The sequence below is a fragment of the Phaethon aethereus genome (genome assembly GCF_964289735.1).
Source record: "Phaethon aethereus genome assembly, chromosome: 2".
In the NCBI taxonomy this organism is placed as follows: Eukaryota; Metazoa; Chordata; class Aves; order Phaethontiformes; family Phaethontidae; genus Phaethon; species Phaethon aethereus.
The window spans coordinates 107,873,908-107,892,224 of NC_138582.1; the positions used below are offsets into that span (position 1 = coordinate 107,873,908).

Here is an 18,317-nt window from a genome sequence, read left to right on the forward strand (position 1 = left end):
CACAGATCAGCCAGGCTGCATACACCTAGTACAGTTAGGAAGTAATTCTCAGTTTTTATTGTCACTTTAATCACAACACTAATTTTGCTAGTTTTGTAATGAAGCACTTAGCTTACAGGGTACATAAAAATTAAAAACCCTGCTGAAAACCACTGGAGTCCCACAGCAGCCTGATATGGAGAACAGAAACTCCTGTGGCATTTTTTTAACAATTTGCATCTGTTGACACAGTGTTTGTCCTTATACAGAAACAGTGACTGCTCCAAAGCAAATTGCTGACTGCAGGAGAATGACTCAGAATCTTCTTGACACCAAAATTGGTAATAAATAGTCCCACCAAAGGGAAATGTGACATCTAGTACACACAAATTTTCTGTTGTACAATCTGGACAACTTCTGCAGTCTTGGGTGGGTTTTTTGTGTTTGTTTTTTTGGAGAGGTGGACGTGGTATTTTGTTTTTTTTTTTTAAAGAAGATTTTTAGACAACATAAAGTTTTGCTTCTCTTTTGGAAAGCAGTGAGGCTGGTTAGTTTGTGCATCCCTATCAGGTCAGTATGGCACCTGTCCGTGGAGCACATGTCATTCAGCAACATGACCTCCAACTGCCTCCACCTCGAGTACGGAGCTGCACTCCATATTTCACATCCCGATCAGTGTTTCAAGATGTAACCATGAACAATAGGATGCGGGCTGCATTAAAGGAAAAAGCAGTCAAAATATGTTCCCTTTTATGCAGATTAAAAGCAGGCCTCACTCTCTTGGCACGTTTACCAGTGTGCTCCTCATTTGGGCAAAGTTTGACTGTGCTTGTGTTTAAGAATCATAGCTTTCTATAATTGTACAGCTTAGAAGAATGAGCCTGGGTAGAATCAAGATATAATGAAACTGTGGTATAAATTTAAAAATCAGTTAAGACATAAGACTATGTTGGCAAACATACAAATGTCACAAAGGTAGCAACAGCATGTCACCAGTACAGGCCTATTCTTCAAGCTGTTTAGAAAGGTAAAGTTAAATCCTGGAACTGAGCCACAGGACCTGTGCTATTTGTAAAAGCCTGAAATAATACCATCTTTCTGCTCTTCAGTAAAATCAGCACTGTACAAAGGAATGTTTCTATATTGCATAAGCATGTTGCTGTGCTTGCAGGGTGGCTCCTCTGTCTTGCAGAGTCAAATGACCTGTGAAGAGGCAGCAACTTCTGAACTCTACCACCCTTTTTTCTTTAATGGAAAGAGTATATATTGTTCTTTTGCCAAACCTTTAAACTCTCTGGTTTATCTACTTCATATCCTAGTGTTATGGTTTGAATTGGAATTTTTTTGAAGTTTTTGGAGCATGCAAGGAGAATTTTAAAAAATACATAGGGTTTAGCAATTAGCTGAATCCAGCCTTCATTAATCTGCCATTGACAGCAGAATGAACACAGTTCTCATTGCTTTAACTCATGCACTGGGAGCACAGTTTCTCTAACTCTTGCTGTAGCCCTGGAGAGTCTCCAGCTGCCCCACACTCCATGGTTAAATGAAGCTTTTCTAATCCCAGACCCAACAAGGCTGGCTGTGACAGAAAGAGAAATCTCTTTGCTATGTCATTGCAGGTGGATGTGTAAACAAACACATATTTATATGTTTATCTCTATAAATCTCTATAAGTCTACACAGGACTATTTGTATATGTGCATATATAGATTAAAACATATATATACACACACACATATAAATAATTGCTTGCACGTTTATCTCATGTTTTTTTCACCCTTTAAAAATGCCAAGAAAATATTCCTCATTTCCAGAAAAATCAGATTTTGACTTTTCCTAACAGAATTTCTAGCCCTTATATGTTCCATCCCAAGAGTTTGTTACACAGTTCCCAAGTTCTCTTTGGTTGGGTTGTAGTGGTCCATGGTTAATACTTATGCCCTATTGACCTCTGATCTCTTGGTAGAAATTCAGGCAACCATTGCTCTCCAAGTTCACTGCAAATGGCACAACCAAATCTCCTTTGCTCTATGCCTCCTTCACAGCTGGCACAGAAGGAAGATAATGCAGTGTTTGATTTGTGTGAGTGGCAGACGCTTGACTTGCTCCAAGCCCAGCTTTTGCAGTAAAGCTAGCAACTGAGGACACCAAGGGGCAGCTGGTGCCCAGTTTTGTTTGAATGTTTGCTCTCCCGTAAAGGTACATTTTCCGCTCTAAGTTTAAAGACTGTGTTTGTGAATTATTTCCATTGGTCTTTCCTTCCAGGAAATAGGTCAACATTTCACCTTTTCCCTTTACACTGACTTTACCTCTGCACACAAATTCATAACTGCACCTTTTTAATATCCGCTGAACTTCTTCCGTCACCTGAAGACAGAAAAAAAAGAACTTTTAGTTTCTTCTGTTCATATAAGGTTAATCCTAGAACTGCCTACCCCTCCCCATTTTACTTCTCTGTCATGAAATATGCATATGCAGACTTATTTAGCACCTACTGCTGCTCTCGGGCTCACTTAGAATTTTCTTAAGGAATTAAAAAACACTGACCAAACTGGAATCTAAGAAGCAGAACTTCTGGTCTTGAGCTGAATAATTACATAGGCAGATTAAGCTCTGTCCAACAGAAATGTGTAACCAAATCATCCACTGTTATAAGCTGGATTAGTTCCAGTGATGTTAATTTACTCCAGAAAAACTTTTGATCCCTGGAGACTAGACAGGTATTTTGGATAAAGGACTGCAAGAGTTCATTGAGATCTGGAGAGGTGCAGCATAGCTTCTAGCTAACCTCTAGTAGAACAACAATGTTCTCTGTCTGTTGTAGCCTCTCTGATCCAAAGTATCCAAGGAATTTTTAAAGCTGCACAAAATGCAGCAGGATGCAAATGGACATAGATCCTTTCCTTGTAGTCCTTATTCAAGCAAAATTCCTACAGCACAAAGACCAGCCAATGCAGTGTTGGCATTCCCAGGCTTGCCTCCAACTGTGTGCAAAGCAGCAAAGAACTCTGTTTCTTTGATGGGAAATGATTTCTTTGAGGATTTTGTTGCTTCCAAGTAGTGAAGCGTACATAATGGAAAACAACTTTATCTCTGATGCTTGAATCATCTAGATAATATTGCCCTTTTCATAAGAACCACAAGTTCAAGTGAGGATGTGTTTTCTAAGTGGTCTTGAAAATGTAACCACATATAAAACAGGAGTTATGTAAAGTTTGTGAAATTGTCTCAGAATGCACTCACCTGAATTTTCCCCTGTACACCAGTACTATCCATCCGGCTGGCAACATTTACAGTATTCCCCCAGATATCATACTGTGGTCTTCTGGCTCCAATGACTCCAGCCACTACTGGCCCAACATTAATACCTAAAATCAAAACAATGAGTTTGGTTTGAAACACTACAGCATATTATCCAAGGGAAACATGAATCCACAAAATAGACTTAACACAAGTGCCTTAGAATTTTTCTGGTCATAGGACATAATATATGTTAAATTAATGCCAGTTGGACTTCTGTATTTGTAAAAGGTTTAAACACAAAATAAAGACATACACTGAGATATCTTATTGGAAATTCAATATTACAGACAACATAAAAATTTGGCTTATCTCTGGATTTTCTTTTTTTTGTTTGTTTTAAGAAAAGAAGAAAAACAGTGGTAGTGTGGAGTTTAGCTGTAGAAAATTCAGGACAAATTGTTAAAGATCTGTAATTGTTTGCTACGACTGCCACTGTAGTTGCTCATATAAAGCCTTTTAATGGAGGCTTTCCAGGTGGAACAGAAACAGTGGCTTAGAAAACATGAGGAATGGGGTAAGGGAAGTATGTCACATTGGTTGTCAGTACTAGACAACTCAGATCAGGGAGATAGTGGAAGAAGACAAGAGTATGTGAAAATGGCTCAAGCATCTTTTTTTGGGAAACCACAGGGCTCGATTCTACATTTCTGACTGATTTTGACACCTTGTTTGGAAGATAAAAGAGGATGTTCCTTATTCTGAGTGCCCTGCAGGGCTGCAGATGCTAAACTCTGCATGAGGTTCTGCGCAGAGGCTTTCCCAGGAAAGTTATGCAGAAGAATGGGCGTTAGATATTTGTCTTCTGCCCCTTTGTGAACCTGGAAAGACCAATTATAACAGAGTTCAAAGAGAATTTGGGGTTTTTATAATTAATTAGAATGTACAGGAGGGCAAAGATTAATAACTCTCCTATTGCTACACTTGATGTCTTTGGTCTTTCTCAATCTTCTGCTGCTAGCAACCTCACTTTTCTCCTTTTCCAGCCCATTCTCACAATTCAGCCATGAAAATACATAGAGAAAAAAGCTGGTGAAAACTATCTATCTGTGTTAGAATATGCAATGAAATGAGAACAGCAGTGGAAGTACCACTGGGGAGGAGTGGGATGCAGGGAAGGAAGGGAAGAGGGGAACTTGCTTTCTAAGAAGTCTCGAGAAAGGACTCTGAGAGGTAAGACGTGTAATAACATGTAAAGGAAGGTTTGCGTTGTGAAGACCAGAGGATTTTATTTATTGGAGAAAACAGGGCTGGTTGAGGTGATTTTGGCATCTGTGGACAACAAGCTCCCATCACACTTTTAATGCCAACAAAGCTTTTGCACATGCAACTTAACTTAGTTAAGTACAGTCAGACCCAGTTTTCAGCAGTTTAGCAATGCAAAGCAGTGTAAGCCACAAGACTGGGTACACTAATATTATTGTATAAAATTATTGGTCCAGTTTCCTTTTAGGAGTGCATAGATTAAGTAAACACACTGGAATTGGACACAATAATTCTTTAATACTGATGCTCACCATCCAGCCTGCTGACCTCTACATGGATGTGACTTTCCTGCTAAAGGAGGCTTTTCAGTTTTAATCATAAGTACAGGACAGGTAAGCCTTCGCAGATAGCACAGGGAAAAACAACAAATAACAATGTTCTGCTTGTGTGATAATTGTAGAAACGTGACTTACCAACTCGCAGGACAAAGTCGTTGTAAGACTGGTAGTTAATTTCATCAAGAACGTCAAACATCTCTATTGCAAAATCTGCCAGTGTACTCAGATGGGAATAAATTGATTTTTTAGCCTAGAAACAAAATAGTATTGCACATTACATTTGTATAGTACTCATACGCAGATGAAATACTGAAGTGAAAAACAATGAAGAGCTCAGAGTGGATGGCTTAGGAAAAGAATCTAACCCATTTTGCTGTTCGTGAAAATAAACTTTTGATGGTGGCTACAGCACATGCATTCTTTTCTCAAGTACTGAATTTTTTTTCTCTTCTCTCTTTTTGACTTCTGGGAAGAATGAAAAGCAAAGTTCCCGTGGTAAAGTGGTTCTGTTGCTAGAGAGCTGCAGATGTTTGTTGTGAGTGTGGCAGGGAATATAACCTGCTTTCTTACAAAACTGCTTTGCCTGATGATTATTAATAACTATAGTTTCTGCCCTCTTCTCCTTTTGGAGCTTTTGCTAGCTCCCCGCTCCATAGGGTGCATGCTGTTCCCATTTACAAAATTCCTGTTAGGTTTAATCTTGTGAGATGCAGAATACCACTAGTTTCTTTCCTTTCCAGGCAAGCTGAAGTGAGTTTTTATAAAAGGTATCTAAATGAACTAAAGCAAAAGAACCAGAAGAGATCAAATGAAATGCTGAAATATCAACTTGTAAAAAAACCCCAAAATATAAGAAAATAATTTTTACAACTTTAGTTTAATTAAACTGTGGAACTCATTTTCAGAGGATATTGTGGATTCCAAAAGTTAGCTAGATTCAAACATAATTAATTACTCAAACTCATGGAAGAAATGTATGCTACAAAGTAGTAAAAAAATATTATCTGTAGTTCTAGAATTTCTTAAGCAGCATATCATTAGAAAATGGAAAAGAGAGGTTTGCATGTTTGTCCTGTAACTCATGCCTTTCCCCCAGGATCTACCGTTGACTAGTTAAAGACGGGTTACTAGAATAGACCTTTGACCTTACAGTGTGGTTGTTCTTATGTTGTGCTCTTATTTGAATAATAAATATGAATTCTTGAATGGATTTTCAAAGTGAAAGTGGGCTAAAGGTAGGATATGGTGAAAGAAATACAGGGTCAGTGGCAGTCTAGCTTCAGTGGGGTGTTGCACAACAGGGCTGTGGCAGCTGGCATGAGATGAGAGCTTGCTGGGTTTTTATCATGATAGTGAGACTGTATAAATGGAGTACTTGACAGTGGCTGAGAAACCTGAGAAACAGGTTGCTGTTTGTTTTATTCGGCTTGGTTTGAAAGGGTTCCTTCATGTGGCTGGGAAATTTACAAAAAATAGAGGAAAGTGCTAACAAAAAATTATGAAAGTCATCCTCAGACCAGTCCCAATTTTTAGGAAGGATAAGAACAAGAATTAAGTTTAGAGAACTGATGGCTACACTTCCAAGAGAGAAGGAGAAGAATATTGAATATCTGGAGGAGGAAGGGAAGGAGGAGTATATAGTTTTATTTAACCCTCTAATCTTCTTTATATTCCTTATCCTTCCATTTCTTTGCTTCCTGATGAACGTTTTGATTTCCTGCAACGCCCCTCAGGGTTGCAGGAGAGAGGACTAGTGACAAATACTGGATGCGCTGCAGGTGACAAATGCCCTTCAAAAGGATTACTGGCAAACTCTTTTGAACCTGCACAGAAGAACATCACAAAGTCAGGACCCTGGGTGAAATCACAGGTGTAATTTCAAAGGACTTCACAAACACAATGAACTTATATTGTGCAAAAGATCTACAAAAAACTTGGTTTGTGTGCTGCCCTGATGATGTAACTGGCAAGCAATTATTTATTTAAACAGCAGAGGGATAGTTACTGGAAAGACTGCCCAGAGCATCACAGCAAAACCACTCTGACAATGTAATAACTGCAATATGCATTTATTATAGTCACCTGCTGAAGTCAAGCCGCAGAAACAAGAGTCATAAAATATGGGATTTAAATATTTAACTTCATCAGGGTACTGGGTTCTTATGTGTGTAAATATCCTCAGTTAAGGGTACAGTCAACCCCATCCACTGCTTTCTGCTCATGTCTAGATCCTAGTATGAAATTGGTGGCTCACAATCAGAGGCAGTGCCACATTTTCTGATGAAGCTGGGACACCCCTGGCAGATGGGAGACCGGAAACACTTGAGTGTCTTATGGCTCCCCATGGACACATATGACTCCGTAGGACAGCCCAGGGACTGTGTGATGGCTGGCAGTGATCATCTGCACATGACGGGATATCCAGGATAATCAGACTTCTAATGCACAGCTGCATGCTGAAGACCTAGTGGGAAACTGCCCAGAGGATGTGAATAATTTCTACTCATTTGTATCAGACGAGCAGTGGGAAGAAATCACAGAAGAACTGAAACACGAGGTTAAAGTAAAAAATATTGGCTATTTCATACAAGATCTTTAGGTTTTCTGGAATACAGAATGTTAAATAAATTCTACCTGTATAGCAAAGATAAAAATTTGCCCCAAGATTTCAGAGAAAGGCAGAGTCCTGTACAAGACCTTCTACTGTGATTTAAAATGCATTACTTATCATAAGCTCAGAGCAGAATCTTCAGTACTGAGCTAACTCAGCTGACCCTTCAGTTAGCGGCTATACAATACCAGGGATAAACATGTTTAGGTTTTGGAACGTATGCTGCCAAAGTTACCCAATAACACACGTTTTCAGGATTATAGTTCGAAGAACATTTATAGCAGACACACAGGTATGTTGTTGCCTGTTTGCCTGAGATCACACCGACCAAAATTCAAAGGATCAATTTTTTTGTGTGTCTCAGGACCCAGGAGTCAGACATTTCAGCATAACAGGGTTTTAAAAACACGTTTTTGTAATATGTAGATTTCTAGGAATTATACAAAGGAAAGCATCAGTTGTAAATACCCTGCAGACCAGAAAATTAGTTGCATGTGATATACTCCAACATGATTCTAACAGTTGATTTCAATGAGGCCTTGTTTTTTATTTACTTAACACGGGTAATTGTTGCTAGAAAGTTCACAGGCCATGTTTTGGTCCTTTTTGCTTTTGCCCTGTCATTTGGTGTTATTCTGCAATGCTAAACCATATGCATGAGGGTACCCCTACAACACACGTACATGCATATCAGAGCATGGGACAGATGTCTGGAAATTCTGGGCAGACTGGGTGCATGGATTGTTTTCATTTTCATTATATTCCTTATATTATTAATTTTATTATTTTTTCATAGATTAATTTTATTAAGATAATTATTAATGTGCATAGTACTCTGTAGACAATATATTCAGTACACTGTCTACAGGATTCTCTGTTTTTCCAGATGCTGCATGCAAATCTAGGAAATCTCTGTCCCAAGATACAAACTTAAGGTGAGAAACACACTCAGGAGTAGTAATGAAGATACAGAAAAACAACTGTGCCCCATAAATAGTGGGTCTGAAATGACTGACTTTTTTATTGCTGAGTAATTAAAGGGGTAAAAAGAATTCTAGCAGTAGAGACAAAGAAGATCTGATTTGGAGGGACCAGGGTAAGGTGCAGCAATGTACCTAGCACCAAGTTCCTATCCATGATGGAGGTTGGGAGAAGCTATTTGTTTTGATTGTAGGTTGCACCCAGATATAAAACAGAAAAAAATAATTACATGTTAATACTCTTGTATTAGTTTTGCAGCCATTTGTTACACCTAGAGTCTCCCCTTTCCTGGATCTTATAAGGTCATCTAAGATACCAAGTTTAAAACACCACCACTATGACTTAGGGACTTTATACACCAATTTGCAGAGAAACCAGAGCTGCAGGCAATGAAGTTCCAAATGAAGCCGCATGAGCAACTGCTAGGATAGCAATTTTTCTTTTCAGACTACAGTTGTTCTTTGAATTTCAGATTAATATTGTTGTAAAGAAGTAATATAAGTTATCTGTAGTCACATAATTAGCTGTGTTTCTGATGTTCCTCTGGAAATTGAAGGAGAATGGTTCCTCCACAAATGACGGTCAGGTAAGATCTTCTTACCTTAGTTCCTGAAGTAGGTACAAGTCCCACAGCTGCCATATATGTACTTCCAATTGTCTTGATCTTTTCTATGTCCTTATAGCATTCTTTGTCCATAAGCTTTGTTTAAAACATAAAACTGTTAAATATTACATAATATTTTAGACAAGCAAGCATAGTTATCAGATAATATGTGCAAGTTGATTAAACCATATTATTTTTTGTAAGTTGAGGCTTGCCCACTTTGAGGCCATTGAAAAACTAATGTTAACTTGCATTTTAATACTCTTCCTATATTAGAGGAATTTGAGGTCCAACTCATGTGCCTAAAAATACAAACTGGGTACTTTGGAAAAGCCCAGTGGACACCACCTATAATTAAATAGGAAGTTTATGGTACTGTTTCATTAGGCAGTTAAAGATATGCTGAGCTGCTACAGATAATCTCTGTTGATAGTAATTTGGTAGAACTGATATGGTCAAAAGACAAAGTATTTAGACCTTACCTCATCAAAATCAGCAATAATTTCATTTAACAGGCGTAAACATTCCACTCCCATATTATTGCCATCCAATTCGATGTAGAAATCGTTGAAATTTGGAATGGAAGCAAACATCACTCCCACTTGTGAATATGACTGGTAATAAAGGTCCTGCAGTTCATGAGCAGATATAATTTTTATTTTAAAAGATTAATCTAAACCAGGCATCATTATTATGATACCTATTCTACTGCTAAGCAATAGTTAGTACAAAAGCCATAATTTTTGGTAGAGAGAAAGCCAGCCTTTTTTAAAAAAAAGTTGAAAGATCTCTTAATTCAAAAACACAAAAGAAAATGAACACCTAAGCTATTAAACCCATTTAAAACAATGTCATCTTTTTCTCTGTTTAGACATGGAAGCAGTGAGTAAAATTTTTCTAGAAAGTCTTAACAGCTGTAGAACTTTTATTGTATAAGAAATATAATTGCTTTTTCTCAATTTTGTTTTTTAACTAAAGTAGCAGATGGAACAATTTTACCCTGCAGGACAAAACCAGCCTCACTCCTTTCTTTGAGTTGCAGAGTCCTGTATTCAACATTAACAATATAATGCTGTTCTGTACCATAGAGTTTCTGCTTAAGAATTCAGAGGGCTCATAGAAAGTAAAACCACTCTTCTGTGGTTCAAATACATTGGTCCAAACTCTCAAGAGCAGTGTCATGGCCATTAGGCTATTCCAGTGCTGCAGGTATTGCAGCTGCACTGGAAGGACACTTGTAAGGGCTTCCTGACCCACTTTATTTCATCACTGCAGCCTTTGATGTTACAAGCTATTGTATCTTCCTTGCATGTGTACAATTCTCTATTTTTATAAACTTTAAATGATTTGGTTTGGTAATGTCAGTGTGTTTCCAGAACTAGAGTGGTTCATATGGAAAGGTCTGGCAGTGCATACACTTCACGATTCAGAGCCAAACTGAGCTCATGAAACACTGTGATAAATCCCAACATTCTAATTTGATTGAAAAAAAAAAATTAGTGATTTGCATGCAGGCACTTGGCTGCATCCATGTTGAATGACACAACATTCCATAATGTATATTAAAGTTCTTCAGAGAAGGAGGACAGTGAAAGAAAAAATCCCAATTGAATTCTTGAACATAGGTTTTTACAAAACTATTCCTTTAGCATAAATGAAATTTTCTAAGTCCAAGCCTTTTTTGAAAACATACTGTTGAAAGGTGACCCAAACTACACAGAGTCACACCCATACAACATCACCATGTATTACATTTTATCTTGGTTTACCATATTTCTTGGATTAGACATAAGAAAGTGCTGTGCAACATGCGCTGGCAACAGGTTGAAAAGAATTCTTTTATTATCCAGCTTGACTCTCTCCATATCATCTCTCTCTTCTTCTGCCTGTGGGGATAGAGGAAAAGAAAAAACCTTTCCAAAAAAGCAAAAAATTAGCTGAAGCCATCATATAGCTTGTATTAATTCATCCTTTGAATTAAATTGAGCAAAATAATGCCTGTAAAGTAGAGTGGGAAGAATTGTCCTATACCATGTTTTTACACTGGGGCAAAATCCCTTTAAGTCTTTAGTAATTCAAGCTAAAGTCTCTGGGCCAATGACTACTTTCAGGGCTTGATCAGCTAAGTGTATTGGTGACTTCTGTAGTTCTCTGTTCTTTTAAATAGGCCCTTGATATTTTACAGAGTAAAAAGCTAGAATAATTCCATTTAAATTACATTGGCCTTGGAGGCCAATTACTTCCCAGGTAGGTGGAGAGAGGGACAGCAGTGTTTGAACCAACTTTCAAGAGAGAAGCCTGGAGAATCACCAATATTTAAAGAAAACCTACATCATTATGCAGCAAAATGGCGACAAACCTGGTAAGACAGTAACTTCAACAGAGAAAAAGGTTTTAAAATTGAACATCTTTAAGAATTATATGGAATTAAAAAAATATTTTAATATAAAAACAATTATAATTTCTAGAGTTGGTTTTAATTACTCTGGTATTTGTCATGAAAACATATACAGTTCCTGCACACAGAAATTTCTCTGTGCAGCTGCAACAGAAATTCTATCAGTCATGTGAATGTCAGCATTCAGAAAGAGTGCCTAGGAGTTAACACAGCTGAGATCCTTAACCCAAGATAATGGTATCTTATTACAAGTGTCTTGACTCACAGGAGTTAGTGGGAGTCACACATTAGGAAACAATTCTAAAAATCAGATCCCGTATTGGAAAAATACTGAATATATAGGGATGTCATTCAGGACTCCTAGGCTTGCAAATTCCAGCACAGTCCTTAGTAGACTCTTCTGCAAAACTACTTCTCTGGAATTTGTTCCTTGTTGTTAGAGTGACTTTCGGCCCCATATTCTGATTTCAAATAGAAAACATTTGATCAGTACCATGTCATTCATCTCATGGAAATCACAGCTTGTTTTTTGCTTTTCAATCACACTCACAGAAATGTAACACAAATCTTCTTCTGTGATCCCAATATGATTTTTTTTATCTAGTTACAGTCAGCAGAAGACTGGAAAGCCAAATTCTCAGGCCTCTAGTTGAGAAACTAGAATCACGTAAACCACTGAAGAATCTGCTCTAATCTTTGTTGGTGTCCCTTTTGTATCTAGAATTTGCTACCCTGATCTATTATGAAGTCCACATACTTTTCTCACTACCCATTCCTGTCTAAGTAGGAGAAAACCATTCACCTCTTGCCTTTGTATAGTCTTACAATATTCTCTTATTGAAGAGTTATATATTTGATGGATGGACTGTTCAGTTGATGAGGTATTGGTTGGCTGGTCACATCCAGAGGGTAGTGGTGAATGGCTCAATGTCCAGAGAGAGATCAGGGACGAGTGGTGTCCCTCAGGGGACAAGGGCTAATGGTTTTAAACTAAAAGAGAGTAGATTTAGACTAGTTATAAGGAAGAAATTTTTCACAATGATGGTGGTGAAACATTGGAACAGGTTGCCCAGAGAGATGGTAGGTGCCCCATCCTTGGAAACATTCAAGATCAGGTTGGATTGGGCTCTGAACAACCTGATCTAGTCCAAGATGTCCCTGCTTTACTGCAGGTGGGTTGGACTAGCTGACCGTTAAAAGTCCCTGCCAACACAAACTATTCTATGATTCTATGATTCTCATTCACCGGTACCCCCAAGTCCTTCTCAGCAGGGCTGCTCTCAATCCCTTCATCCCCCAGCCTGTATTGATACCAGGGGTTGCCCCAACCCAGGTGCAGGACCCTGTACTTTGCCTTGCTGGACCTCATGGGCCCATTCCTCAAAATTGTCCAGGTCCCTCTGGATGATATCCCATCCCTCAGGCCTGTGAACTGAACTACTCAGCTTGGTGTCGTCTGCAAACTTGCTGAGGGTGCACTTGATCCCACTGTCTATGTCATTGATGAAGATATTAAACAGTACCTGTCCCAATATGGACCCCTGAGGGATACCACTCATCACCAGTCTCTGCGCATTGAGCCATTGACCATTACCCTCTGGCTGTATAACTCTGTATAAGTCTGTCTCTGTCTTTAAACAAGTGTAATGGCCTCTTGCATTTAGTATGAATGTTGGAATTTAAATGTTCTAGCAGTAAAAATAAAAAACTTTTTTCCAGCTCAAAATCCAAACCAAGCTTACAACTCCATTTTTACACCATACTGGAAATATGGGAAATTTTACTCTGACTACAGCAAAGAGGTTTGCAAACTGAATTTATGCTCTGAATAAAATTCATGCTCTGAATAAAAAGTCACAGCTGAGTATTGAGCTCTTGAGTGGAAAGCTAGTGGCTCAAATCAAACCACTAAAGTAATGACTAAAGGGTTGGCAAAATCCTCTAAGAGCAGGGAAAGGCATCAAGGACGTCACCATTGTGAAGAAACAGTACAATGCTACATTTCCAACACACCTAGCAAGTGTCTCTTCCCCTCTTCAGATGCAAAACTATTAACAACAGTTTGACTCTGAGAAGGTTCAGTTGGCAGAAATGAGATGAAAGCCACTAAGGTCATGGAAGGCCCTTGAATAATACTAGGGTGGGTAATGGTAGCAAACCCTAAATGGAGATAAATTATGCAAAAAGCATAATGAGCAGAATGTAGGTCAAGTGCCCTTAGCTTTTTGTGCCCTGGCCTATTTCAGGTCAGGCACTTCCTATCCAACAGGGAGAGAGGAGTGCATTCTCTTCCTGTGGTTCAGGGAGACATTTTCACTGGCAATGCCTATGTGGGGTAAGGCAGTGCCATGAAGAATAAGCTCTGTTAGCTCTACCTGACCTAGCCCCAGACCTAGAAGCAGGACGTTCATGGAATTAGCACAGCACTCCTTCTGAGCTACTTAGTCATGCTAAAAAGGAAGGTATATTAGCTTGGACCACACATAGAGTTAATACTGCTGTTATTGTTGCAGGTACCCTAGCTGGAGTCTCTGCATGGACTGTACTTACACACAATCCAGCCATACCAAATGTCTAAAAACCTGCTTTTACAGAATCACAGAATCACAGAATCACTAGGTTGGAAAGGACCTTCAAGATCATCAAGTCCAACCATTAATCCAGCGCCATCATGTCCCCTAAACCATGTCCTGAAGTGCCACATCCACATGTTTTTTGAACACTTCCAGTGATGGCGACTCCACCACCTCCCTGGGCAGCCTGTTCCAATGCCTGACCACTCTCTCTGTGAAGAATTTCCTAATATCCAATCTAAACCTCCCCTGGCACAACTTGAGGCCATTTCCTCTCTTCCTATCACTAGTTACTTGGGAGAAGAGACCAACACCCTTGTCGCCACAACCCCCTTTCAGGTAGTTGTAGAGAGCGATAAGGTCTCCCCTCAGCCTCCTCTTCTCCAGACTAAACAACCCCAGTTCCCTCAGCCGCTCCTCATAAAACTTGTGCTCCAGACCCCTCACCATCTTCGTTGCCCTTCTTTGGACATGCTTGAGCACATCAACATCCTTCTTGTAGTGAGGGGCCCAAAACTCAACACAGTATTCAAGGTGCGGCCTCACCAGTACCGAGTACAGGGGCACAATCACTTCCCTACTCCTGCTAGCCACACTATTTCTGATATAGGCCAGGATGCTGTTGGCCTTCTTGGCCACCTGGGCACACTGCCGGCTCATGTTCAGCCAGCTGTCAACCAGCACCCCCAGGTCCCTTTCCGCCGGGTTGCTCTCTAGCCACTCCTCCCCAAGCCTGTAGCGTTGCATGGGGTTGTTGTGGCAGAAGTGCAGGACCCTGAATTAAGGTGATCTGCTAGGAATATGAACTGAAGTGTACCTTATCTGCTACTACTGCACAGAGTTGGAGTATCCGTCCTCTTGCCCTTGCATTGCCTAAGGCAGCTCTCATATATGCAACTCCTCAGGCTTGGGGAAAGAGGAAAGATCTCCTTGTGTCTCTTGCAAGGGAAGATAAGGAGTGAAGGTGAGGTAAAAGGCTTGGTCATGTTCAGCAGCAAGGACTCTCAAACTATCCCATCACATGGCTGTATGGGAAGAGAAGTAAACCAATTACTGGTATTTTCTGGACCGTTTTCCAGCTTCCTGCCCTTCAGAGGAATGCAATGAAAATGTCTTTCCTCCTTGTGACTCAACAACTCCTAGTGCCTACTCTTTCAGCAGCTGAGATAAAAGAATGTGTAGGCATCACCCTTTCTTGGGCAAAACAGACACTGGGGAGGAAGAAGGAGTACTTGGGGCTGGAGAAAGAAGGTAAAAATAGCACAGATCACAGGTATTTATATTCCTGTTGGAAATATTATCCAGACAGCTAAATAGCATCCAAACCTTTGTCTCCCACTGAATTAACCTACTCCTATTGGTTAATTAAGGAAAGCATGATAATTATGCATTAGCTTCTAGCTCAAAAAACAAGGCAGATTATTGTGACAGTAAACAAGAAAGAAAATACATAGCCATGCGCAATACAATTTTTCATATTCTGCTTTTTGCTTATACTTCTTTGGTATTCATGGCAGCTAGGTCATTTTGCAGAACTTAACTGTATTTGCAGAGCTGCAGTATTTAAAAGCAGGCTTCGGACCTGGTGACAAAGTTTAAAATGTTCTGTGGTACTATGGCTTTTGACATCAATGTAATTAACAGCTACTGTATTTTACAAAGTTACACAGCATCACACAGTTTTTACAATGCTGGTAACTGGTTACACATCCTCTATCCAGGAAGTGGTCTGACTGTTGTGTCACCTGAGCTATCAGGTGACTGTTTAATAAGCATAAAAATGCTGTACCAGTGTCACTCACTGAAGAGTTATCACATGAAAATCCATTGTTTCGATACAGCTAAAAAGTAGCTGGGCACCAGTGTGGCAGAAACATCATCTTTGTACCTGAAGGTGGCACTAAAACCACAGGGAAGAGACCCATCACAGTGCTTCTACAGGGCCAGATTTTTAAGAGGAAGTGCAAGCACACCTGGCATTTGTTGCCTGCCAACTGTAAAATACGTATTTCTTACAAGTGTCATGGATTAGAAAAGACAGCTAAATGTTATTCTAGTATTCCCTAAAGAATGCAAAACAGTCATATTATTGTATTATTCTTGTTTTCCTCCCCTGACAAATCCTGGGTAAGTGAGCAACTCCATGTTTTTGGCAGTCTTAGCTTCTTCATAAATTTATTGCTTATATTTATTTGCCCTCCCCTGCCCCTCCCCGTTTTGTTGAATAATTTGCATGGGCAAAAGTGATTATCAGTCACAAATAAGTTAAATGCTCCTATATTCGCTATTCACAGTTATTGTCATATGAGGAACACAGAGTTACTCAACAGTGTTAAGTAGAAAACTCTCCTCCTACTGCCTGTTAAAAAAAACCAAACTAGATATTTTCTGGAAATACTGTGATATTCAGAAAGGTTAAATTTGGCACAGAAAAAACAAAGCAAAATCAACAAGAACCTGTAACACCATTGACGTGTGAACAGTAAGTACAAATATAAATGTTACAACAGCTTAACATCAATCAGAAAAATCTATTTTTTCCACATGATGTACATAAACCATGCTGTATTATCTCTTTTCTGGTTATGTAACCTAGATGCATGGAAATTAGATTAACTTTTCTTGAAACTGTATTTTTTTTCAAAATCGGTTTTTCTTGTTTGAAATCTGCTTTTCCTCAAAACCCATTTTTCCTCTGATGTGGCAGACAAAATTCCTCAGACCTTAGCATAGACCTTAATAAAGGTATTAATTGCAGGATACTTTCAGTGTTTAAAATATCATTTAGTTAGTACTAGACTGTTTGTTGTTCCTAATGAAGTAAATGAAAATATCTATGAAATCCTTTTTATTGCAGCTTATTCCACAAATGGTTTTATTAATCTGAGAACATTTTTACAGGATTAGCCCCACAATGAGGCTTACTAAAAGTCTGTAAACAAAGTGCTTACATCTTCCAGAACAGGCCTTGAGTCTGAAATTGTCACAGTTGTAAGCCAACAACCAAGAAGCTTCCTAAAAATACATGCTGTACCATGTAGGCACATCTTTCACACAGCAGCAGCTGGCTACTGGGAGATGTGAGTCTCCAGATCTAGGAGTAGTTAAATGGAATTCAGTGTTTGCACAAAAAACCAGCACACTCACTCTGTAGAACAGCAGAAAATCTCCACAGTCCCTGTGCGCTACGTCAATGATCTTTCTAAAACTTCTGCTACCGAGAATGTAACGAGTTAAGCCAACATGGTTCAATGGTAATTAATACTGTGGCTGTAGAGAAACATGTCCAAGAAAGCTGTTTAACCATATACAGGGCTCCTGCAGTCCAGCAGCTAGAGAATATTGTCCGTCAGGAAGGTGGTTTTTAACCGTGTCTCCTCTTAACAATTGTTAAACAATTAGTAGCTTGTAGTTTGCTAACTATTCAAAGGCAGTTTTAACATATAGATATTCCCAACCAACAGGCTTCCCAGAACTTCTAATACTCAAATTTTTTACTATTGCAAAGAGTCTAATAAGTACAAAGATAATGGTGTTTTTTACTTATCCATTTGAATAGGTAAGCACCATAAGCACTTCGGTAACATCCATCACTACAGTACTTCTGCATGTTATGTTAATTAGCTCTTGTATTCAGTATCATTTACAACCAATACACAGAGTGGAAACCAGGACAACATTCCATAAACATGTTATCCACTATTATTTATTGTACAGGGAATAGATGCTCCATGTGGAATCGAGAAAAACAAGGGTATATGCCCAGATCATCAAAGAGGCCAAGCATCTATGCAGCAGACTGATTTCAAAGAATGGTAGATATGTTGATTCCTAATTTCTGAATTTTCTGCCTACACTGACTTTTTTTTTCCTTTCTGATTATTATCATGCAAATCTCACAGACAAGATGGTACCATATAAGTATCTGATTAGCAGTTGAAAAGATCTGAAAATGGCATTTGATCTTTTCAGATGAAAAGTGCTATTTGAAATGGTACCTGAAGATGCCGCTGGACATTACTGAAATTTGATAGGCATCCATATGTCTTAACTCCCCTTATTGTCCTTTGGATTAAGGGCACAATGGTTTTAATGATAGTAGTAGACGACTAGGTATTTCTGTAAAACCTGGCCCCAAGAAAACAGAAGTTATTTATATTTCTTCCTTTAGTATTGTCCAGCTCCAGTCTTTTCAGCAGGCAAGCATCCCATTAGTTTCCTGTACTTGAATTTTTAAAACTAATTGATTGCTGATTAAAAGCCAATGTAAAACTAAGAATCTTTAAGCCATACATTCATTAGGGATGCACAATTCACCATGCAA

The 18,317-nt window shown here is 38.9% G+C and overlaps 1 protein-coding gene across 1 annotated transcript in view; it reads right to left on the reverse strand.

Moving 5' to 3' along the window:
* Nucleotides 1-2,010: 2,010 nt before the first annotated feature.
* ADCY1 (adenylate cyclase 1) overlaps nucleotides 2,011-18,317 on the reverse strand; it is a gene marked incomplete at its 3' end in the record, with an annotated part of 176,574 nt that continues 160,267 nt past the window's right edge. The window contains exons 15-20 of the mRNA XM_082015514.1: nucleotides 10,792-10,908; nucleotides 9,505-9,651; nucleotides 9,020-9,118; nucleotides 4,962-5,076; nucleotides 3,226-3,350; nucleotides 2,011-2,349 (exon numbers count right to left, since the gene is read on the reverse strand). Coding sequence (XP_081871640.1) covers nucleotides 2,011-2,349; nucleotides 3,226-3,350; nucleotides 4,962-5,076; nucleotides 9,020-9,118; nucleotides 9,505-9,651; nucleotides 10,792-10,908 — 942 coding nt within the window. The remainder of the gene's footprint in view (nucleotides 2,350-3,225; nucleotides 3,351-4,961; nucleotides 5,077-9,019; nucleotides 9,119-9,504; nucleotides 9,652-10,791; nucleotides 10,909-18,317) is intronic.